Raw genomic sequence first — 24,152 nt, 5'->3', positions numbered from 1 at the left:
AGGGTACACGATTCTTTTCCATTTTCATTCATGAAGCTGGAACCTGGAATCCCGGCCAGAGATTCACCTCACTGGCTGCAGGTCTCCAACAGCTGAGGGTTGCAGGGGTGCACTTGGCCCCCGCCGTGCTCTCTCCTCTCCTGGAAAGGCATTTCTGTAGACCGGGACTGACAGCCCCTGACCTGCCAGCCCAAAGCACTGTTCCGTGTGATTCTTTGCGGCCCTCCGTTTGGAGTGCTGAACGGAGGTGGTTCAGACACGGAGGTGTGCGTAGACTGACTGCCCCCTTTTGCTGCTGCTTCAAAACTGGCACCAGGCGCCCCTGGGTAGACGTCTACGCCTCTGTGTCATTCACCGGAGCCCCAGATGACAGAGAGGCCGGCGGGCATGGCCGGGCGTGCCTGGGAGGCCAGCGAGATAGAGCCATTGCCTTGGGAGGTGATCATGGCAATGTCATTGCTCCCAGGCGAGCGTCCAGCCCTTCTTCCCCGGGAGCTCATATTAGATTCTCCTGTTTGCGGCCGAACGACGGGCCTTCCTCAGGGCCCCTTCATCCTGATGTCTGCTTTCCGTGGAGGGGATCAGGGGGAGCCTGAGGTCGTTGGGGGTGGACAAGAGACACTTGTGGACCAATGGCTACTCCTGTAGCCACAGTTGAAGGCCTGAGCTCATCAGACGGCTGAAGAGATGGGAGAAGGTAAAAGGAGGCATTTAAGGAGCTTAAGGAGCCACAGCCTCTGTGAGGAAGTGGCTCGGAGTCCCTCGAAGGACCTAACAGGCACAGAGGCTCCGTAGACATTCCAAAATACTGTGTACTTGCTCCGGAGCAAGCTTTGTGCTCAACACTGGAAGAAAGTTTGCCTTTTTTTTTTTTTTTTTTCTGGAGCCAGGCCACAAGCATGTGTTGAAGGCATGCTCTCGACTGAACCGGGACACCTTTGAGAAGCTTTTGCAAGAGGTGGGGTGGGAGGTATGAGCTCAGGAGGAGGGAATGTAAGGGAAGACCGGAGCAGATGGAGGAACCCGGGCCAGAAATGGGAGAGCCGAGAGGAAGGAGGAAGGGACGGAAAGAGAGCGCGGGATTTGGATGAGTGGAGAAACCGCATTAAATCTCCCCGAGTCGCCTTCGTTTTCCGAATATGTTGCGCGCTGGACGGTATTCGGCCTCCCAGCTGGTGGAGTTTTCCCAGGGCTCCCTCCCTCCCTTCTTCCTCCCTTTCTTTCTTTCCTTGGCTCCCCCCTCCCCCCACCGTAAGCTTCGCTTCTCTCCCACCTTCCGTCCCCCAACGGCCCCAACAAGGGGGCGTCCTAGAATCACAGCTTGGCCATATCGGGAGGGTTTGTAGCCTTTCGAGGGGCCCCGGTAGGCAGGCTTTGGAAGTCGAAACGCAGGGTGGAAACACAGGCTTGGCTCAGTTTCCTGTCCAGATCACGCCTGGGGTCGCGATTTTACCCGTAGGTGGGGACCTTTATTTTATGAATCGGAGGTGTTCGGGGTGTGTGGCCACTGGTGGAAATGGCTGTGTTCGGAGCCACCCATATGCTTCCAGGCCTTCCACCAGCCTCACTGATACCTTGCTCTACTCCACTTGCAAGGGTACCCGTTTTGGTGTTTAAATTCTGAGCTGGTTATTGTAGATACAGCTGTGGCTTAAGGTAGCTAGCTATTAAGTCCTGCTCTCATTTTTTTAAAGTTTTATTTACTTATTTTGAGAGAGAGAGAGAGAGTGCGCAAAGCAGGGGAGGAGGCGGAGAGAGAGAGAGAGAGGGAGAGAGAGGGAGAGAGAGAATCCCAAGCAGGCTCTGCACTGTCGGCACGGAGCCCGATGTGGGTGGGACTTGAACTCACGAACTGTGAGACCACGACTGGAGCCGAAACCTAGAGTCGGACACTTAACCAGCTGAGCCCCCCACCCCCACTCCCGGCGCCCCTAAGTCCCGTTACTTTTATACACATTGTATGACAGCCGGTGACAGCAGGAATTTATCAAGGGATCAGTGAAAATGCTTACTGGTAGAAGGGAGAAAATACAAGTAGTCTTGCCATAACTACGTGCCCGTGAAGGAGGAGACGGAGGAAAAGCAAAAGAACTTGCCAGAAAAGATCCCGTAATGGTGGCATGGGTGAAAATGCCTTTATTTTAAGGGTGAAGAAGTTGGACCCCAAAGATGTTAAGTGATTCCCCTAGACCAGCACACTGCCACCCTGGGCTCCAGGGCCCGTCTCCCCGTCAGACTGACAGGCGATGATGGATTATTCCCGACAGCGCGCGTGTCCATGGGACTTCAGTGCTTTTGCGTCACTCTGGTGCTTGGTGGTCATCTCGGGGAGCGTGGCGGGCCGGTGGGCCCCTCCCATCGTACTAGTGGGCTTCTCCTCATCTAAGAACGGGAGCCGGGAAGGTGAGGCTTAGCACCTCGGCGGGAGGGCACCTGACCGACCAGGGCCCCTGGCACCCAGTGCTAGAAGAGGCCTGACCCCGCAGATCCTTCCGGTAGCTGAGTCTCCCACTGTCTCCCCATTCCACCTGCCTCCTGTGCTCCTGAACGCAGAGCCTGGCCCTGCATGAGCTTCCAGCTGGGGAGGCCAAACGTGAGCCGGCAGAAAGCACCAGAAATGTGTATCCACAGCCCCCCAGCTTAGACCCGACTTCCACTCCTCGCTGGAATTGTGTAGTGTGGTCATTAGAGACCCCGGAGGCACTCTGCTTCCTTCTCTTTTTTCAGGTTTTTGTTTGTTTGTTTTCCTTCTAGTTTTAGAAGAAAGGCTGTTAACTCCAGTCCTCTGGCAAGGAGCCCGGACTGGTTATTGCATTTTGCTAACCTGCATTCACCTTGTGGCATCTGTCTGACGCACTTTCCATTCGTGAGAGCCATAGGGGAGCCCTCAAGGCCCTGTCCCAGCCCCCGCCCCCCCCCACCAACCCCCACCACCACCACCCCCCCACCCCCACCCCCCGCTTCAGCCGGGAAAGTTCTTTTTGTTCTTTTAAGTTTATTTATTTTGACACAGAGAGAGAGAGAGAGAGGGAGAAAGAATTCCAAGCAAGTTCCACACTGTCAGCCCCGGAGCCAGACTTGGGGCTCGAACTCACAAACCAGGAGATCATGACCTGAGCTGAAATCAGAGTTGATGCTTAACCGTCTGAACCATCCAGGCACCCCGGAATTCATTATTTTATTTATTTACTCATTCATTCATTCATTCATTTATATATTTTTTAACTTATTTATTTATATTGAGAGAGAGCGAGCACAGGGGAGGGACAGAGAGAGAGAGAGAGAGAGGGAGAAAGAATTCCAAGCAGGTTCCGCACTGTCAGCCCCGGAGCCAGACTTGGGGCTCGAACTCACAAACCAGGAGATCATGACCTGAGCTGAAATCAGAGTTGACGCTTAACCGACTGAACCATCCAGGCACCCCGGAATTCATTATTTTATTTATTTACTCATTCATTCATTCATTTATATATTTTTAAAACTTATTTATTTATATTGAGAGACAGCGAGCACAGGGGAGGGACAGAGAGAGAGAGAGAGGGAGAGAGAGAGAGAACCCCAAGCAGGCCCACATTGTCAGCACAGAGCCCGACGTGGGGTTCAGACTCACCAACTGCGAGATCATGACCTGAGCCGGAGTCGGACGCTTAACCGACTGAGCCCCCCAGGGGCCGCTAAAATGTTTAACTCTGGAAAAAGTCATTAGGAGGAAATGAAATGGTTTTTAAAAGCTTTTTTTTTTTTTTTTGATTTTAAAAACGCTTTTGGAGATTTCTCAGAAGGTGTAGTTGGCAGGTTTCATTTGGTCTTTAGCAGCATTCTGAGGGTTCCATTTGCTGCAGGGAGGCTTCGTTTCCTTGGGAATATATTTGAAATGTGGAAAAGTGTGTTATTTCATCAGTAGCCAATTTCAGCATTTTATATGAGAATGCTTATACCAGTTCCATCTGAATCCTCTGCAAGCCTTTCTGTTGCACCCACTTGGGCGTGTGGGGGATTTTTTCACTAATTTCTCAAGTGGCACAATTTTTTGTTGTTTGTTGTTTCCGGACATCAGGAGCCAAAATGTAGTATGCAACTGCTTCTGTCATTTCCTAATTGATTTTTTTGCTCTAACGTTCTTCTAGGTTTATAAACCAATCCATTTTTTTTTTTTTTTTTTTTAGAGCGAGAGAGCCCGAGCGAGGGAGAGGGGGCAGAGAGAGAGGCAGAGAGAATCCCTGGGATCGTGACCTGAACGGAAATCAAGAGTCGGACGCTCAACTGACTGAATCCCAGACCAGTCTGTTTTTTACATCTTTCCTTTCCAAATCATAGTTCTGGGTCGGCGGCTAGGAAGTTTGAGGAGCTGATCGTACAGAACATTATAGTAATCCCCGGTTGGCATCTCCACTCGGGTTCTGCTTTAAGTGGTTTTACGCTTTTCATGAAATCTCCAGTAGCTAGGAAAACCAGCCACTCGATGCAAATTGCTGTAAGTCACGATTCAGTAGGAGAAGCGAGGTTGGGTGAAGTAGGCTTGTTTTCAGAAGGCCAAGTTAAGGTAGCGAAAAAGTTGCCGTTCGTTCGTTCGTATACCTTACTAACCTTAACCCACAGGCTCCCAGCAGGGACACGGGGAGTGATTCTGCCCCCCTCCCCACCAGGGACCTTTGGCCCCGGCTGGAGACACTTTCAGTTGTCACAGCGAGGGGGAAGGCGTGCTACTGACATCTAGTGGGTAGAGGCTAGGGATGCCTCTGAACATCCTGCCGTGCTTAGGAAGAGGTCCCCCCCCCACCGCCCCCCCCCACAACAAAGAATTTTCCAGCCCCCCATGTCAGTCGTGTCAACCTTGAGAAACCCCGCCTGAAAATAATCACACGTGACCAAAGTTGTGGTCTGAAGAGGAACACCCTAAGTGTTTATTTGGACCAGCAACATCCAATAGAAGGTTCTGTGGTTTGTTCTGTCCGCTAATGAGAAGCACTAGCCACCTGTGGCTATTGAGCATTTGCAGTGTGGCTAGTGTGACTGAGGAACTGAGTTTTGATTTTATTTCATTTATTTTTTAAAATGTTTATTTATTGATTTTTGAGAGACAGAGAGAGAGAGAGAGCGAGCGCAAGCGTAGGAGGGGCAGAGAGATTGGGAGACACAGAATGTGAAGTGGGCTCCAGGCTCCGAGCTGTCAGCACAGAGCCGGACACGGGGCTCGAACCCACCGACCATGAGGTCAGGGCCTGAGCCGAAGTTGGACACTTCACTGACTGAGCCACCCAGGCGCCCCGTGGACTTGAAGTTAAATAGCCCCATGGGCTGAGTGGCTTCCATATTAGACTCCACTTCAGCGGACTACCACTTTCTAGCTTTATGGTCTTGAGTCATCGAAGCCTTCTGAGCCTCAGTTTCCTCATCTGTAAAATGGGACCCTCACGGCATTACCACAGGCATGCCTCTTTGGGCCTTGGTTGTCTCATCTGCCAAATGGGAATAATAAAAATGATCATCACAATAATGCCACTTCCCTGTCTATGTCAGAGAATTGCTGGGAGGGTCAAATGGCTATGGAAGTGGGGTTTTTTTTTTTTTAAGTTTATTTATTTATTTTGAGAGAGAGAGAGAGAGAACAGGGGAGGGGCAGAGAGAGAGAGAGAGAGGGAGAGGGAGAGATAGCATCTCAAGCAGGCTCTGTGCTGACAGTGCAGAGCCAGCGTGGGGCTCGAACTCATGAACTGTGAAATCATGACCTGAGCTGCAACCAACCAGGAGTCGGATGCTTAACCAACTGAGCCACCCAGGCGCCCGGAAGTGGTCTGAATAGCACAAAGCCCTCTGTAAGTGTCAGATTTATGGTATGAGTCTGCACACAAGAGTGCTCTTTTTTTAGACGGCACAAAATTCCTGCCTCGGTAGAGTCGCCTTAATATTGCAGATGACGTGGGGAGGTTGTGTCGGAGAGCAGACGGAAACCGGGAGCTCTTCACGACGTCGGGTCCTCCTCCCTCTGTCACCCAGCCAAGCGTGTGGCAGGAGAGTCCAGGAGCCACTCTAAGTGCGCACAGAAGCTTGGCATTTGGGGTTGGGGGGAGAGACACAAAATCCAAAGCAGGCTCCAGGCTCCAAGCTCTGAGCTCCAGGCTCCGAGCTGTCAGCATGGAGCCCAATGTGGGGCTTGAACTCAAGAGTACAAGATCATGACCTGAACTGAAGTCAGATACTTAACCGACTGAGCCACCCAGGTGTCCCTGTTTAGTCCTTTCTTGAGAGAAGGAAAGAGGGAAAGGATTCTCTCTGCTGGGCCAGTGTCATGTCCAGAAGAGCAGACTGAACTGTTCAGGGACAGGTGAGGACAAAGGACAGAGCACCAGGCTCTGAGCTGGTCACAAGTATAGTGTTCATGAGGGACGCGAGCAGCCTCACCTGAGCCTGGGGGTTCCCTGAAAGAAGCCATCGTGCTCTGTGTGCTCAGAGAGAGGCTTTCTGGGGACAGTGGGTTTCCTAGGCATCTGGAATTTATTTCATTAAAAAAATTTTTTTAATGTTTATTTGAGAGAGAGACAGAGTGTGAGCAGGGGAGGGGCAGAGAGAGAGGGAGACACAGAATCCGAAGCAGGCTGCAGGCTCTGAGTTGTCCGCACAGACCCCAACTCGAGGCTCGAACCCACAAACTGGGAGATCGTGATCTGAGCCAAAGTCCGGGGCACCTGGGTGGCTCGGTGGGCATCTGGAATTCAAACTCAAGCCGTATCTGTGGCCGGTGGACCCAGTGGCTAATAACGGGCAAAGGGCAGGGGTTGGATCCAGCTGGCTTTGTGCTCACGCAGCCCTGGGCCGTAGCCCTCAGTGCCGATGGTCACTTTACAAAGCGGGTCACCAGGGGGGTCCTGGAGAGTGTGGATAACTGCAGGAAGTCTTACCCCGTGCTTTCGGGACACTGACGAAGAACAGGGGCCATAGGTCATTAATACCTTGGGAGAGTAATCATGAGAATAGCTTACATGTACTGAGTGTTTACTATACGTTACGCTCATGCCCAGAGCCTTCCGTGAGTTAGTTCACCAAGTCCCCTGTGAGAGCAGGACCCTTCTCTTTTTTTTTGCGCCCTGTTCTGATCTCTTCTTAGCACATAGCAGGGCTCAACAAACAGTTCTTAAACGGATGAGTCCTCACAGGTAGCCTACGATGAAGGCACTGCTCTTAGCCCCACTTGACAGAGAAGGAGGTTTAGATTTTGAGTAGCTCAGTGACTTGCTCAGGAAGCAAAACACCTACTCCCTCCGTCTCCCAAATTCTGTTCGCAGACAGATTCATTACATGGCTGAGGAAACTGAGGCATGAAGAAATGATACAACTTGTTCTAGGCCACACAGCTTGCGAAGATCTTCGTTGTTTGAGGTTCTGTCCTTAAAACCCTCAGAGCCCTCTAGGGAGAGGAAGAGTTCCATCTACTGGGACCCAGGCTCAATGGGAAAAAATTAACAAAGGGCTCCATATTGTTAAGGCAACTTACTTGAATTTTTTTTTTTTGAAAGGGGAAACAGAACATTTTACTCCTCAAATCTGAACATTCGAAGATGTTTTCCTTGTCGCAAACACAAGATTATAACAATATTGTTCAGTTATCTACCATAGCATACGAGGGAGGTGTTCAAAATAAAGAACAGAAACAAGAAAGGACAGAAACAAGTGACACAGTGGTGGGAACACCTAGATAGGGGTAAGGACAGAGCAACAAACGGTAGGCACTGTATTTCAGAAAAGATTGCCACCGAGGACTGATAAAGTCCTGTTGCGTTTTTACATCAACCAGGTCCTTATCTCTTACCTTCTGTCCTGTGGGCCCCAGGGGCCAAGGCCCGGCCCATATAAGCTGTGGGTCGTGTCACCTCCCCACCCTCCTTCAGATCTTGCTGCATCAAATCTTCCTTTGCCCTAAACCCAAATGTTCCGGGGGAAATGGACAGAGAAGTAAGTCAGAGGGAGACTCTCCTGACGTCCATGATGGGGGGGGGGGGGGTTGGGGAGAGGAAACGGTCCTGGGAGCACACCTGCCTACCCACATGTTAAGCAGAGCCTAGTAGAGAAGGCAGGGAGTGTCTACTCCCATGAGTCTACATAAAGCATACGGACGAGGCCTCTGTGTTAGTTCACTGTTCATTTGTGATACTTGGGGGGGGGGGGTCTCCAGTCCCCCGTCCCCACTCCTCCTCCATCACCTGTTGTTGAAGAAGATCATTTTGCTGTGACAGGTGATGAATGTTTGTTTCTTCTGCGCCCGTGGCTCCAGACGTCAGTTGTCAAAGATCCTTATTTCGTGCAGAAATGGCCTGCGTTTGCTTATTCCAACTTGGAGGAAGCAGGGAGCTCCCTGATAGGGATGGATTCCTGATTTGAAAAAATTTTTTAAAAATATTTGTTTTGGGGGGAGGGGTGCGCCTGGGTGGCTCAGTCAGCTGAGCGTCTGACTCTTGGTTTCGGCTTAGGTCATGATCTCCTGGCTTCGTGGAAACAAGTTTGTTGTCCGTCTTTAAGAGCCTGATTTTCGTTTGTCTCTTTTGTTTCTTCGTTTATTCTTTTGCTCTGTTCCTTAAATTCCACATATGAGTTGAGTCAAATCATATGGTATTTGTCTTTCTCTGGCTGACTTCTTTCACTTAGCATAATGCCCTCTACGTCCATCCATGTTATGGCAAATGGCAAGATTTCAGTTTTTATGGCTGAGTAATATTCCAGCGTGTGTGTGTGTGTGTGTGTGTGTGTGTGTGTGTGTGTATCACGTCTTCTTTACCCATTCATCTCTCAATGGACACTTGGATGGCTTCCCTATCTCGGCTCTTGTAAATAATGCTGCCATAATTATAGGGGTGCGTATATCTTCTTGAATTAGTGTTTTCATTTTCTTTGGGTAAATACCCAGTAGTGGAATTACTGAATCATATGGTGATCCTATTTTTAAGTTTTAAAGGAAACCCCATATTATTTTCCACAGCCTGTGCGTTTTTTTTTTAATTTTTTTTAACGTTTATTTATTTTTGAGACAGAGAGAGACAGAGCATGAATGGGGGAAGGGCAGAGAGAGAGGGAGACACAGAATCGGAAGCAGGCTCCCGGCTCTGAGCCATCAGCCCAGAGCCCGACACGGGGCTCAAGCTCACGGACCGCGAGATCATGACCTGAGCTGAAGTCGGACGCTTAACTGACCGAGCCACCCAGGCGCCCCCTGTGCGTTTTTAACATGGAAAGAATAGCTTAGGTTTCTAAACAATCTGAAAGTAGGAGAGTTTTCTGAAAATACTGACAGGCTTCTGAAGGGTCTGCTCTGTAGGCTGGTCCCCTGTTGGCCAGCTCAGGCGGGGTTTAGAGTGGGCCTCGACAGAATCTGGCCTCTCTGGGGATGAACTGGGGATTTTGATAGATTGTCTATCTCAATGAATCAGAAAATCCTAGAATGCCTGGGATAAAAGGAATCCTAGACTCCAAGTTTAATTGCATTCCTTAGCTCTTCGGTGAGGAAACAGGCCCAGGGGAGGGACTTGGCAGGCCAAGGCCTCACGGCTAATTAACAGCAAAGCTGGAATGTCACATCTCCAAAAGTTGCTATGGGCCCTGCTGGGGGCTCACCTGTTAGAGATGTTTATTAGAAAAACAAAATACCTTCCCTTGTGATCACAGTTCTTTCGAGATATCATTCAAGTTGCTCTTTCTTCACTACCCTTGCCCTCCCATCCATTTCTGGGACATGGCTGCCCCAGTCGTGATTCACAAGAGGGTTTCCTTAAAGTGGGGTGCCTGGGACCCTCTCCCTCAGACCTGCCTGGGAGCTTATAGAACAAGCAGATCTCTGGGCCCGCCGCCAATGGGGAATCAGAATCCCTGGGGCTGAGGACCCACGAATCCATGTTTGTTATACGGGATGTCGACTTCCGCCTCGAACTCATTTCCCACACCCGTGTCCCTATCTGTTGTAGTTTTTAGAAAAACCCTACTATTTAGTGAGCACTTACTTTGTACCGGGGCACTGTGCTCTTTTTCACGGACTATCTCATTTATTCCTCGGATGCCGGCTGTGTGCTTCCAAGTGGAAATCACTCTCAAGTGGACGACAGAGCGGTGTCCGTCGGGGTTGGGGGGGTGGGGAGAGGGGGGCCGGCCGTCTCCCACCCCCATTTAAGCGCTGCTCCCGGGCACTAGAGCCAGGCTCCGGGGCGCTCCTTTTTCCAATCAGCTGCTGTCTAATGTCCCCAGTCCTAGAGCCTCCTTCCTGTGGCCCGTCAGGAGCGCTCCAGGAGTTTCTGGCTTCTTTTCCGGGCACTGGACCAAAGAGGTCTGAGAGTCAGGTATGAGAGCAGACTTGACCCCGAGGCAGAGGGGATATAAGGGAGGCAGGTGCCGCCCGTGACTCACTGCTCCAAGCACATCGTTGTGGACCAGAGTTTCCAGGCTCTTCCCGGTCACCCGGGGTCCGTGGCTGTCATTTGCCCTCGCTGCCCCCACCCTAACTCACCCACGCTGACTTTCCAGTAAGTTCCTCAGGGCTTAAGCTGTGAACGAATTTTCTTCCCGGCAGAGGGCCCATCTTAAGGTGGGTCTCATCTATCAGGCCTCTCATGATTACCCCAGCCTTACACGGATAGGTCCCTTGTAGTCCCTTTTGCCGCTTTATTTAAGAAAAAAAAATTTTTTTTCAATGTTTTATTTAGTTTTGAGACAGAGAGAGATAGAGCATGAGCAGGGGGAGGGGCAGAGAGAGAGGGAGACACAGAATCCGAAGCAGGCTCCGAGCGGTCAGCACAGAGCCCGACACGGGGCTCAAACCTGTGACATTATGATCTGAGCCGAAGTTGGGCGTTTAATCAACTGAGGCACCCAGGCGCCCCCCCTTTTGCTGCTATAAATGGAGCCACCCACAAACGCAGCCTTTAGAACTTCCCGTGGCTGCACGAGTTCGATTCCCTGATTCTTTCGTTTGCTCTTTACTCTTCACTCTCGCCTTCCCTCGTTCTTTTACGTCTCGATCTTAGTTCTCTGGCTTGGCTTTGCCGCTCCCCGCTGGACTTGGCTTTGCAACGTGTTTCGGACACACTTCTCCGGCCTCACCTTGGCCCCCTGTACCACACATCCAAGCAACGCACATTCCGGCTTCCTGGTCCCAGACTCTCGGGGCTACAGACCCCTCCGCCGTGTAGTCACTACCCTAGAGTTTAGCCTTTGGATCCTTGTCATAGGACGTCATAAGAGAACACGTGATAGGTTTTGGTTCACCTCCTCACGTTACACATGGGGGAACTGAGGCCCAGTGAGGAGGCATCACTGTGCGGCAAGGCCACAAAGAGAAACCGTTGGAAGGGGAGAGTCAGGCCCCAGGCCTCCCGATTCCTAATCAAACACCGTTCTCGCGTCCCTCACGTGTCCTGGTCCGTCGTCACCAGGGAGTGCGTCATTTTATGCAGCGCTCTTGGGCCCTCGGCCACTTCGGCTCAAATCCTGCCTTCCCCGCGTACTCGCGTGGGACCCTGGGCAGCTACTCAGCCTTTCAGTCTCCCTCATCCGCAGAGTAGGGAGGATCATTGCGGGTCTGCATAAGGACTTCGGGGTGGTAAGGAGAGGAGGGGTCCTGGGAGAGACCGTTCTGACTTTGGTTCGGAGGGAATGATTGCAATGGGGGCCGTGTGGCAAGGGACGGCAATGTCACGGCTGGGGGAAAGGGAGAGATTTCGGGGTCGGGGAACCTTTGGGTAAGGCTTCCTGTGACTCCAAGGCCGCAGCTGCCTCCCGCTGCCTGGCTGCAGGGCTGTCTGTGGGGCTCAGGGCTAAGAAAATCTGACGCCTTAGGCTCTCAGGTATCACCTTGACCGAGAATGACCAGGGCTCTCGGATTCTTGGATGCGTTTTCATTTCAGGAGGCATGTGCCTCTTGCGGACGGCGGCGTCCCCTGTTCTCCCCTCTCCTCCCTCCACCCCTGCTAAGGCACAGGGTGCTCTGAGACCCCTGTCTCTTGCCCTTCAGAACCGGGAGGTGAAAGGCTAGTTAAGGTACCTAGGAGGTGAAGCTGAGATGACCTCCCCCCGCCCCCACCCCGTGAGCTTAAAGGGCCTTGATGAAACCAAAAAGCTACAAGGTACCTTCATAGAAGGCGGATAGTGCGGCTTGTCGTGGGGGCACCTTCCTGTGGCCTGGTTTTCTTCCTCCTTTTTCTCTCTCCTGGTTCCCCCTCCTCTCCTCCGTGTCTTTCGAATTCAAAGGCCAGGAAGCCTCTGTGTCGTAGCGCACAGAATCCCCGCGGCCACGCAGAACTCACGCCCGGCCCCAGCACTGCCACCCCCTTTCGCCCTTTGCCTTTTTCCCCCTCTTTGGAGATTTTTTCACACACACACACACACACACACACACACCCAAAACAGATGGATCATTGAATGCTAGGAGCTGTAATCACAGAAACCACAACAAATACGTCATAAAATTAAAAGCCACTCTGCTGGGGAAGGACTTAAGCAGCAAAATCCATCCTCGGGGGCCTTTCACTCAATTCTGGCTCTACCCTGACTCCCCCAGGGTCCTCATGCTTCCTGCTTCCCTTGTGGGTGCCCTACTTCAGCCTGGCCACCCAAGGGGCCCATGCTGTAGACCTGTCCCCTGTAATACTGTGTGACACCTCCACCATAAGTGTGTCCGGGGACCCCGTTTTGAGCAGGACTCTTCATTGTTAACATGGCCAATGAATCTTTGCAAAAGATGTTAGGGGCTGATAGTGACCTGGCTAGTTGTCTGATTTTCGGGTCCTATCATAGGCCAGGACGTGAGATTCTTTGGGGGCAGGAGCAGATTTGGCCAAGTTACGAAGAGGAAGAGTACGGTGGCTGAGTCCTGGGCTCTGAAATCCTCCGGACCCGGATTTGAGTCCTAGCTCTTCTAAGACTTACTGCTTGTGCGACCTTGCACGGGTGACCTCATTTCAGCGAGACTCCGTTTCCTCCTCTGGGAAACGGGGATGAAAGTAGCAATGCCCACCTCATAGGGCTTTGTGAGGATTCAGTCAACACTGCCCGTGAGACCAGTTTTCACGGCGCTTGCCCGGCACCGAGTAAGGACTCGGCAGTTTCGTTCATTGTATTCACTGTAATGCTCACTGTAAGACCGGAGCCTTCCCTTAATCGTAGGATGGGTGGACTGACAGGACAGAAGGGGGCTCCACGTCAGCTAGGCTTTGAGGCCACTAGACAGATGGCAGAAAGAATGCTGTAGGCCAGGTTCTTTGCATTTGCAGCCCCCCGGAGGATCTAAAGTGTTGGGGGTGGCGTCAGGTGGCTCTTTCTGAGCCTCTACTGGTTTGCCCTGGGTGGGGGGGGGGGCGTGAGGAGCGATGGAGGGAAAGAAAAGGCAGAACTGGAGGCATGCTAAGTATCTTTTTTTTTTAATTTTTTTTTAACATTTATTTATTTTTGAGACAGAGAGAGACAGAGCATGAGCAGGGGAGGGTCAGAGAGAGAGGGAGACACAGAATCCGAAACAGGCTCCAGGCTCTGAGCTGTTGGCACAGAGCCCGACGCGGGGCTCGAACTCACGGACCGCGAGATCATGACCTGAGCCGAAGTCAGACACCCAACCGACTGAGCCACCCAGGTGCCCCCTTTTCGTTTATTCTTAAAAAATGGTTATTTATTTTTGAAAAAGAGTGTGAGCAGGGGAGGGGCGGAGAGAGAGAGAGAGAGAGAGAGAGAGAGAGAATCCAAAACGGGCTCTCTGCTGAGCAGCAGAGATCCCCACACGGGGCTCAGACCCACAAACTCTGAGATCATGACTTGAATCAAAGTCGGACGCTCAAGCGACTGGGCCGCCCAGGCGCCCCCTTAAAATGGAACCACTGGAAGAGGAGAAGACACCAAGAAGGAAAAAGAAGGAAGAAGAAGGGGAGGAGGAAGAGAAGAGGCTGCAGCCAGCGTGGCTATTGTCACTGCTGCTCTTAAGACAAGGCAGACCTTTCCCGCTGCTCTCTTCTAGCGGCGGGATGGATCTCCACAGAAATTTCCAGCAGTCTTCCCGCCAGGACACCTATTCTTTTGAGGCTGCCTCCAGTCTCCGGGACAGAGACATGCTCCTTGGCTGACGATCAGGGAGAGAAGAGGTATTCCTGAAATGGGCTTCCCTGTGGCGGGGAAGCGGAGAGCGGCGGGCTTTCATTTGTCTCTGGCCTCCTAGAGCGGGAGAAAGTCCCTGGTGACAATTTCTCTAGAGCAGGTGTCTGAGGCGGGAGTCCCCAAGAGCGTGATTAGGCATCTCCTTCATGGTTCCGGTGGTCAAATGCCCATAGGCATGAGTGTGGAGCGTAGAGAGGTGACCCTGTATCCCTCGTACGTCTTCCTGCTGACACCCGTGGGCTTGCGGAAGTCCCTGAAGGTGTCCTATCACATCACGTGCCACCAAAGGCCACGTGGCAGTTTCTGCGTTGGGCACATATCCACCCAAGGACTCTCTGAGCCAGGATAAATGACCATCAAGATTGTTTCCCTCGGGGCGCCTGGGTGGCCCAGTGGGTCAAGCATTCGAATCTTGGTTTCCGCTCAGGTCGTGATCTCACAGTACATGAGTTCAAGCCCTGCATCGGGCTCCACGCTGACAGCGCGGAGCCTGCTTGGGATTCTTTGTCTCCCTTTCTCTCTCTGCCCCTCCCCTGCTCACGCTGCCCCTCTCTCAAAATAAATAAATAAACGTTAAAAAATATATATTGTTTTCCTCTACCCGGGATACCGGGAGGGCGCCCACATCTGCTCCTAGGAGCATGAGGAAGCTAAGCGGGCTGGGGGACGAGAGCAGAGGATCCCCTCGAGGACTGCTTACCGAGTTCTGTGTTTCATCTTAGGTCCTTACCCCGCGTCTGCCTTCTTCCCCAACCGGAGCTGAGGCCTGTGGGACTTGTATTTGTTTTCTCTTGCCGTGTAACAAATGACAAGCATGTTCGTGTCTTACGCAATGCAAATATATTACCTCTCAGTTTGCGAGAGCCGAGAGCCCAGGCACGGTGTAGCTGCGCCCTCTGCTCAGGGGGTCGTCAGGCTGCAATCGGTGTATCAGCCATGGCTGGGGGCGCCTCTGAGGTTCAAGGGTTTCTTCCAGACTGACTGGTTGTTGGGAGAATTCGGGTTTTGGAGCCCGTAGGGCTGAGGTCCCCACTTTCTGACTGGCTGTCGGCCAAGGGTTGGCCTCAGTTACTGGAGGCCACCTGCCATTCCCTGCCACGGGGTCCTCAGCACGACAAGGTGTTTGTTCCTTCCAGGCCAAAAGGAGAGTGTCTGCCGTGGCTTCGAATCTCTCTGACTTCTCTGTCTGACCTCCGGACACGCTTTTCAGAAGAGCTTACCTGATTAGGCTAGGCCCACCCACACTCAAGGGGAGGCGATTTATGGGGATGCACACTAGGGGGGGAGCAGCAATCTTCGGGGCCGTATTAGAATTCTGCCCACCACGGGCTCTATGTAAAAAAAAAAAAAAAAAAAAAAAAAAAAAAAAAGCATTTCAGCCCTTCCAGATTATTTAAAAAAAAAAAGAAAAAAGAGGCCAGCTGCTTTCCATTAGCATTCCCCACTCTGGGAAGGGGGACAAAGCTATCAGGCAAAATCTTCTGAATCTTTGAACCTGAACCGGGCTGTGGTTAAAAAATGTCAACAACCTTGGAAGACAGGCCTTATTCCCTTTTTGTCTTTCTTTCTTTTTTTTTTTTTTTTTTACCCCCTAGAGCCCTTGTTCAGCCCTCAAGTCAGACAGTCTGAGAAGCGAAAGTCAGCTCCGAGGCCTCAGCATCTAGGGTCGGCCGAGAGAGAGCGAGCAAGCATTTAAATGATGACCCATAACGAAACTCCATGTCTCTGCGGGGCCAGGCTTCCCAGTGACCATTATTTTTTTTTTCAATATATGAAATTTATTGTCAAATTGGTTTGCATACAACACCCAGGGCTCATCCCAAGAGGTGCCCTCCTCCATGCCCATCACCCACCCGCCCCTCCCTCCCACCCCCCATCAACCCTCAGTTTGTTCTCAGTTTTTAAGAGTTTCTTATGCTTTGGCTCTCTCCCACTCTAACCTCTCTCTCTCTTTTTTTTTTTTTTCCTTCCCAGTGACCATTATTACATGACTTTATGTTCCTTGGAAGTGGCTCTGGATAGAAACTTACATTATCTCCTCTTTCCTTACTCAGCTGGCCAGCTTTTACATGGGTTTCGCGCACAGGGGATTTTTACCGAAAGTGTGAATCGTCTTGCCCCCGTCTGTTTGAAAAGGGCGCCACTTTTGCCACCGATTTCCCATTCGTCACCGCAGCCACCTCCCACTCCCTGCTCCCGGGTCCATCCAGAAGAACATGCAGTGGGGTCACGCTAGGTGTTGGGGATCTCCAGATGAGCAAAATGCGGTCCGGGTCTTCAAGGTGATGTCAACTATGACAGAGGCGTGTGCAAAGGACCGAGAGCATGGGGCATGCGTGGGTGGCGACCTTTGAGGAACGCGTACGATTTCAAGGCGCTGGGGATTAGGGCATCATTGGTATTCTAGGCCAAGCAGCCTGTAGAGAGCCCAGAGTGTGGGAGGACGTGGCGTGTTTGGGGAATGACTGGCGATTCTGGACGTGAGGGTGTGAGCGGGGGTGGACTTCTGGGACAATGGAAGGGGGCAGGGGACACCAGATTGCAGAGGGCCTTGAGCATCAAGAACTTGGCTTTCATCCTGAGGGCGGCAGGAAGTTGATGAACTCGTGGAAGCAGGGGAGGCTCGTGGTCAGAGTGTTATCTGAGAGCAAACATTGTGACTTTTTTTGAGATATCAGTGAGGTGACAGTTTTTGCTAAATGTCATAAATAAATAAAAGTATAGACCAGAGGCCACTCTTATATATATATATATATATATATATATATATGTATATATGTTTATTTTATTTTGGGGGGGAGGGGCAGAGAGAGAGGGAGACACAGAATCGGAAGCAGGCTCCGGGCTCCGAGCTGTCAGCACAGAGCCCGACGCGGGGCTCGAACTCACGAACAGAGAGATCATGACCTGAGCCGAAGTCGGACGCTTAACCGACTGAGCCACCCAGGCGCCCCCAAAAGGTCACGCTTGACGAGCCCTGGTCTAACTAAGGAACACGTTCACTTCAGATTTGTATTAGCCTTAATGGGACACGTGAAAGAAACACAAGGATGCTTCTCGGAGGAGATGTTCGGAAGGCCAAGCGCTGGTTAAGAAAGTCAGCCTGAGGGCAAAGGGAAAGAGGGTTGCTGGTGGTGGGGGCTATAAGTAGAAGGAGGCAGCATATCTGCTCCTGAAGCTTCCTCCGTGAGGATCCGGGCCCAGCCCAGCTGAGTGGGGCTCCACACCCAGGGTCCTGGAGCTGGGAGACGAGGAGCTTCCTCCCCCAGGACAAATGTTCCTCTGCCTCCTACAGATGCCTCTACTTGTGAGAAACTTCTGGCCGCAGGGGTGCCTGGGTGGCTCTGTCAGTTAAGCGCCCCACTTCGGCTCCGGTCATGATCTCACGGTTTGTGAGTTCCAGCCCCACATAGGTTCTCTGCTGTCGGCAAGGAGCCCGCTTCGGATCCTCTTTCCTCCTCCCCTCTCTCTGCTCCCCGCCCCCCGCTTGCATGCACTCTCTCTCTCTCAAAAAGAAACATTAAAAAAAAAAAAAAAGAGATTTCTGACCACAAAGACGGCTCTTGCATTCCTTCCCCTTCCTTTATTGAATGTAGGCATTCATTCAACAAACCTTTCTTGGGTGCCTGCTGCGTCTACGTACCGTTCTAGGGGCCGGGAGACTCAGTGATGAACAAAATTGACAACGCCCCTGACCTTAGGGAATTTCAGTTCCGGTAGAGAAGACAGACAAGAAACAAGTAATACAGAATATAATTTCAGGTGGCCCTGAGTGCTATAAAGATGCTAATAAAGGGTCATGTGACGGAGAGAGACAGGAGGCTCTAACTAAGATGCTCACGGAGGTCTTCTCTGGGAGGGGAGCTAGCCTAAATGCTACAAAGGGGTCAACCATGCAACTACCGGGGGACAGAGCCCTCCAGGCAAAGGGCGCAGCAGGTGCAAAGATCCTGAGACTGAAAGCGTGTTGTTGATTGTGTGTTGGAGTGTGTTGGAGATTAGTGAGCAGGCCCGTGAGGCCGCAGCAGAGGGACAGAGGAGGAGGGTAGCAGAATTGACAGTCAGGGGGCGTGGGGGTGGGGCCACATGTCATAGGGCCCAGGATAAGGAGCTGGGATGTTGCTCTGAGCGCGATGGCAAGCCACTGGGGTGGGGGGAGGTCGAGCAGGGGACTGACGTGACCGATGTGGCCACTGTGTGGACAGTAAGAAGGCAAAAAGGGAAGGAGGGAGACCAGTGGGGTCATTGCAGTAATGCAGCAACAAGCTAATGGCGGTTCAGCCGAGGCAAGAAATGGTCGGATTACAGAAATACGTAGAAGGAAGGACTCACAGGATTCCCTGTCGGGTTAGCTGTGGCATACGGCGGAAAGAGAGGGATCAGGAGCTCCTAGATTTCAGTCTGAGCATTCGGTTAGTGGCATTTTCTGAGCCTGGGAAAACTGGGGTGGGAGAGGAGTGAGTACGAGTGAAAGCAAGAGTTCCATGCGCTGTTGGTTGGAGATGTTGGCTGGGCAGTTGGTTATAAGGATATGGAGTTCAGGGAAGACACCCAGTCGAGAGGGAGAAACTTTGGAGTCCAGTGTATAGAGGGTATTTCAGCTCTGAACGAGATCATTTAGGGGATGGTAGCCAGTAGTCACATGGGACCCTTGAGCACTTGAAATTGGCCAGCTCGAATTGAGATGTGCTGTGCACGTCAAATGCAAACCACATTTCAGACTTCGCATGAAAAAAAAAGAATGTAAAATATCCCATTGACATTAGTTTTAGAATGATTACACGTGGAGCTGCTAATATTTGGTCTCTGTTGAGTTAACTAAAATATGATAATGTGTTGGTTCTGTTGAGCTAAAACTTCAGTGTGGCTCCTGGAAATTTAAAAATTACAGACGTAGTGGGGGCACCTGGGTGGCTCAGTCAGTTGAGCATCTGACTTTGGCTCAGGTCATGATTTCACAGTTCGTGAGTTTGAGCCCCACATCGGGCTGTCTGCTTCAGAGTCTGCTTCGAACCCTCTGTCCCCCCTCTCTCTGCCCCTCCCCCGCTCGAGCTCTCCCCAAAATAAATATTTTTAAAAATTCCATACATGGCTTGCAATTATGGCTCATGTTAATGTTTCTATTTAATGGCACTGGTCTAGGAATTGATTGTAGATAAAGAGGGCCAAGGACAGAGCTTTTAGGTGCAACAATGTTTCATATCTGGGGAGAGGAGAAAGATTCAGCAAAAAGGAGATTGAGGACAGCCAATGAGGTAGGAGGAAAATTCAGGGAGTGTGATGTTCAGAAAGGCAAAGCGATAACATTATACAAAAAGGGGGAGTGTCCAATGGTGCAGGGAAGTCAAGTAACTGATGGTTGCATTTAGCCAGAGCAGTTTTTGGTAGAGTGGTTTTAGAAGTAGGTTGGGTTGGAAGCCTGAATAGAGAGAACCCAGGAGAACAAAAAGTGAAGACATAAGCTTAGTAAGTATAGATGAGGTAACTCTTTAACGTTTTGCTTTAAAGAGATGCAGAGAAATGGGTGGTGATGGGAAGAGAATTTCTCTAAAAATATTTGTGCTCCTGGCCCAAGGAATTCTCTTGTCTTCCCCTGGGATTTCTGAGGGGCTTCTGAATTTCTTCACTCTGTTGCTTCTCCCATATCTCCAGGTGGAACTGTGTGTGTGTGTGTGTGTGTGTGTGTGTGTGTGTGTGTGAATGGATACACATCCAAGTACAAAATGAGTGTGTAAAATGAGTGGATAGCAGATGATGATCTTTTGCTTTTTCACTCAATATTTTACTGTAGTGATCCTACTATGGCTGAATCCCTGAGGGAAGCTTCTGGAAGCCTGGAAGTTCTAGAGGCCGGTGATGAGGGTAAGTAGCCCAGTAAAATGTTGCTAACTAGACCTAGCTTTCTTTACTGTGTTGAACCCCTAGGGGAAAAAAATGAAGTCACAGGCAAACGAGTTCATATCAAATTTCTAATAATATTAGACCCAGTGCACATTTACTTTGCAGTCTTTTTACCTCTTCTCTTTCATGTCCAACTCTGGTATCAGAAGGCTTGTCTGAGGCCCTGCAGTCCTCTGTGGGGATGGTTACCGGGTTCTACTTGCTAAGGCAGGAGAAGTATTTCTGCTTAATCAGAAAAAAAAAAAATCGGAGCCTACCATGATCCAAGAGATTTGACTGAAGTTATACTATAGATAGTAGTCCAGATTTAACCAACAGATAAGTTTGTAGTTTGAGGAGTAAAGGGGGGAGTACAGGTAAAAGATGCCACCACAAGCTTCTGTTAAATACGACTCAATTTACAAAACTGCTTTTTGTAAAACTTACTCGGATGTGAATCCATTCCGTAAACTGTGGGGCCAGCTACGAGTGATGCGTGGCCATGGATAGAGTATCATGTAAGGGAGGCAAAGGTCACTAAATGATGAACTTCACTGACACCCCACCCCCCAAAGAAAGGAACCATCAGACATAAAATAAGACATTGAATCTAAAGACAGAACTAAATGTAACAGTTCACTGGGTGGTTTTTCAAGTTTCGTTGAGTGTTCTTTAGCAGTTGTATGATGTGGAAGACTTGGTCCGGAAGGATAGACTGGAACTCTGTTGTGGCTTTCCAGGGGCATGATTTCAGTGATGATGGGGGGCGGGGGATGCTGAACTTGGTGCATGGATCCTTGAGAACAGAGCATGGGTCTTCGTTTCTGTGTCACTAATGTTTAGTAGCGGGTCTCAGAGAGAGTAATTAGACACCCCAAATATTCGATCGATGAATGAATAAATAAATGAACGATAGGCTTCTCCACCAAGGCAGCTCCGACAACCAAACCAACTGACCTCTTTGGATATGAGTTAGATGCCTACAAAAGAAGGTGGCAATGCGGTTCATCTTGATGAAGAGTGGAGGTAAGGAAATGCCTTTTCTCTGTTCCCAAGATTTTGTTTTTAAACGACCAAACATTTGGGTATGTTTTTAGAACTGGTCATTGCTAACCAGAGAATGACACGGCTGTGTGGGGGTTGACGGAAAGAAAGGCTAGTTAGAAATGTTTTCTTTCTAACCAGCGATGCAAGAGAACAAAGTCAACCATTATGCGATGCATTTTTACAGCCCATTAAGTTCAACCCAGATGGGCTGCCTGTGTGCGTGGTGGATAAGGAAATCTACAACCCGGAAGCAATGATTTCTTCCTTGGAGTTAATGGTGTTTTCCTCTCTGGGGGGCAAAACAGCTTTCCATGGGCTGTTTTCTGGCACGTGACAGGCCCTCATTGGATGAGGATGTTGAAAGCTGCTGACTGTTTGGGAATACGTAGTCCTTGGACTTGGACAGGGAAATCGATGGCTTTGTTACAGGAGAAGTACAGACAGCTGTCAGCCGGCAGCTCACTGACCACCACTGCTGTACCCTGTGGGGGCACGAGTTACCCAGTGTAGAGGTGACCTACGTAAACATTGCTGGATACAAATGTGGGTTTTGACCTCTACCTGCTGCCTAGGTCCACCTACCCTTTGCAGTTAAGCAGCTTTTGAAAACGAGCCTGTGCCGGGCTCAAAAGGCCAGCTCGTGCACTTGGATATATGGCCACTGTGTCAGATTTCATTAGGGTTGCAAAAAACAACAACAACAAAAAAAAAAAAAACGTAGCATGTGGACAATTCCCAGATTTGTATCTATTTCCCAGGGCTCATCTCCATACATGGGATCTGATGTGGTTGAGGGTGGGGAGCTTTCCTAAGCCAAAACAGCTTCCACCATCCCCTGCGAGACCAAGTCTTGGCTTCCAAGTCCACTGCCCTGGGTCAGTGAGCCACCAACCTGCCACGTGTGGTGGTTAGCGTGTCTTGGTGCCCCGCCCCCTCCCCCCAGCTCCACCAACAAAGCTCTCCCACCGCCATACCCAGAGCTACCCCACAGGGACGAATGGAAACATAAGTTTCTCTCTAGTGCCCATGGTTGCAAAGAGACATGCATTACTTAAGGTATTTTGGACCCTCGTGGGAAAACAAGTTGTTGTTGTTGCCTGGCAGGAATGGAAAATTGGGGGGAGATTGAAAGACATGCAGAATTAAATTCTTAGCACCGGTTATGGTTCTAAAGTCACTAGACACGTTGCTAATTTAGGGGCATAAAAATGTGTGAGTGCATTGTTTTGTCCGCCCATACAACGACTGTGCTTGGTACGTTCAGTTGTATAGCCTGAAGAGTTTAGAGAAGTGTTTTTATTCAATTATTAAGCGTTTCTAGATTGTGTCACAAGCAGAGCCACCGGCCGCCGATGCTCTCCTGCCTTCTATTCTGGGATTTTGAAGCGAGAGGGGCAAAACTCGCCGTGTTTCTAAATACTCTTGAACATCAGGTTATTCCTCTTCCAGAAGGCCAGAAGGGGACTGCCGGGCAACAACCAATAAATCTTATTCCTTCTGGGTGATAAACGGCAGTGTCTGCAGAGGCTAAAATGATAATGGTGTGCTCGTTCCCACTTGTGAGGGGACGCTGGCCAGTCCGTCCTTACTGGGCAGCAGTTATTTAGCCAGTTGGGGCTGGCTCACTCTGGTTCGGGAGACGGTGCACATCTGTTCCCAAATGGCATGTGGGAGCTTGCCCTTGACCGCAGTGTGAGTATTTACACCAGAGCAATGGGCAGATGCCACAGATAAGGGCATTCCCCGCCCCTCCCCCCCCCCCCCCACCAAGGTCCAGCTGGTAAACCTTTTCCGGCAAAGAACTGGTTATAACAATTGGTATAATGTAGCAATGAGGATTTTTCATAAAAATCTCACTATTGAATCAATTTTAGAAATCACTCGGGGACGGGGAGATCAAGAGAGGAGGCCAGAGGACAAAATATTGGTCATTTTCGAGCCAGCCTCCACCGTACAGCATGCTCCTCAGCACCTTCGCACTGAATGTTCGATGAGGCCAAGCATCATTGAAAATAACTTATTATTTAATGATTAAGTAATTTATCATAGAAATTAGTTTCATTATTTCCTGAAACAATTACAGAAGCAAGCTTGGAAAAATTACATTTCCTGCTATATCTTCATGTTTTATCCTTTCTGTCTGTAGGTAGATTTGCCAAGGTGGTCCCAACCGTGACCCTATTTAGGTACATCCTATTAGATGAGAAATTGCCTGAGCCATCACAAACGGAAATTACTGAAGCATTGATGATCAAGCAAACAGCCCTATAGTCTTCTTGCCCCACCCCATGCTGGCTTCTGCTTCTAATCATGCATATCGTACGGTTCACTATTGAGTGATCGATACGATACTAACCGTAGATAGACAGAATTGATAGATCAGGAATTATGGGGGCGCCTGGTTGGCTCAGGCTGGTAGAGCATACAAGTCTTGATCTCAGGGTCATGAGTTCGAGCCCCACATTGAGCTTAGAGCTTACGTAAAAAAAAAGTTTTTAGAAAAGAAACAAGTGATCGTTGATTCCCTAGCGCTAGGCCACATTCATTAGCACTTGCGACATGCCAGATCCTATGTTAAGCTCTTTACGTACGTTATTTACAATTTATATCAACCCCGGCAAGGGCCAGTGTTTAAATTATAGGATGCTTAAGGATGACTCTGCTCAGTGATCTCAATGTAAGGGAAGTGACAAGCTGTGTTGGTATCCTGCACCCCTCAAAGGACTCAGTCGTCCCTTGGGTGCTACTGTGTGCCTTGTGCTGTGCTGGATGCTAAAGAAGCCGACGAGGGCCAGCCTACAGCCTTGATGTCGGGGACAGTAGCTAAGACACAGAACTATATCTCATTCCTTTCTCGTTGATACCCAAAGCATAGTGAGTGCTTGGTCTTAAATATTTGTTGGATGGATGGATGGGTGGACGGACGAACGGACGGATGGATGGATAGATGGATGGATGAGTAGATGAGAGAGCATTCAGATGTAAAACTTGGAGGGTCAACAGTCAAGCTTTAGGTGTGCAGAGAGAAGGGTTCATTGTCGTGATTGGTGGCACACTGGACTTAAGGCAGGCCTTGAAGTTTAGAAACCTTTCTAATAGGTGGGTTT

General features: G+C 50.3%; 1 protein-coding gene across 5 annotated transcripts in view; it reads left to right on the top strand.

Moving 5' to 3' along the window:
- KIAA1210 (KIAA1210 ortholog) overlaps positions 1-24,152 on the top strand; it is a 56,948-nt gene that overhangs the window by 471 nt on the left and 32,325 nt on the right. For 4 of the 5 annotated variants that reach the window (XM_058712975.1, XM_058712973.1, XM_058712977.1 and 1 more), the window contains exon 2: positions 19,910-19,980. In XM_058712975.1, the coding sequence (XP_058568958.1) occupies positions 19,920-19,980 (61 nt within the window). In that variant the 5' untranslated portion in view covers positions 19,910-19,919. Of the gene's footprint in view, positions 1-19,254; positions 19,585-19,909; positions 19,981-24,152 lie in introns of those variants that run through there. The other variant, XM_058712974.1, reaches the window with a different exon arrangement.

Source organism: Neofelis nebulosa, chromosome X (genome assembly GCF_028018385.1).
Source record: "Neofelis nebulosa isolate mNeoNeb1 chromosome X, mNeoNeb1.pri, whole genome shotgun sequence".
Classification (NCBI taxonomy): domain Eukaryota; kingdom Metazoa; phylum Chordata; class Mammalia; order Carnivora; family Felidae; genus Neofelis; species Neofelis nebulosa.
This window is presented reverse-complemented; position numbering and strand designations above follow the sequence as displayed.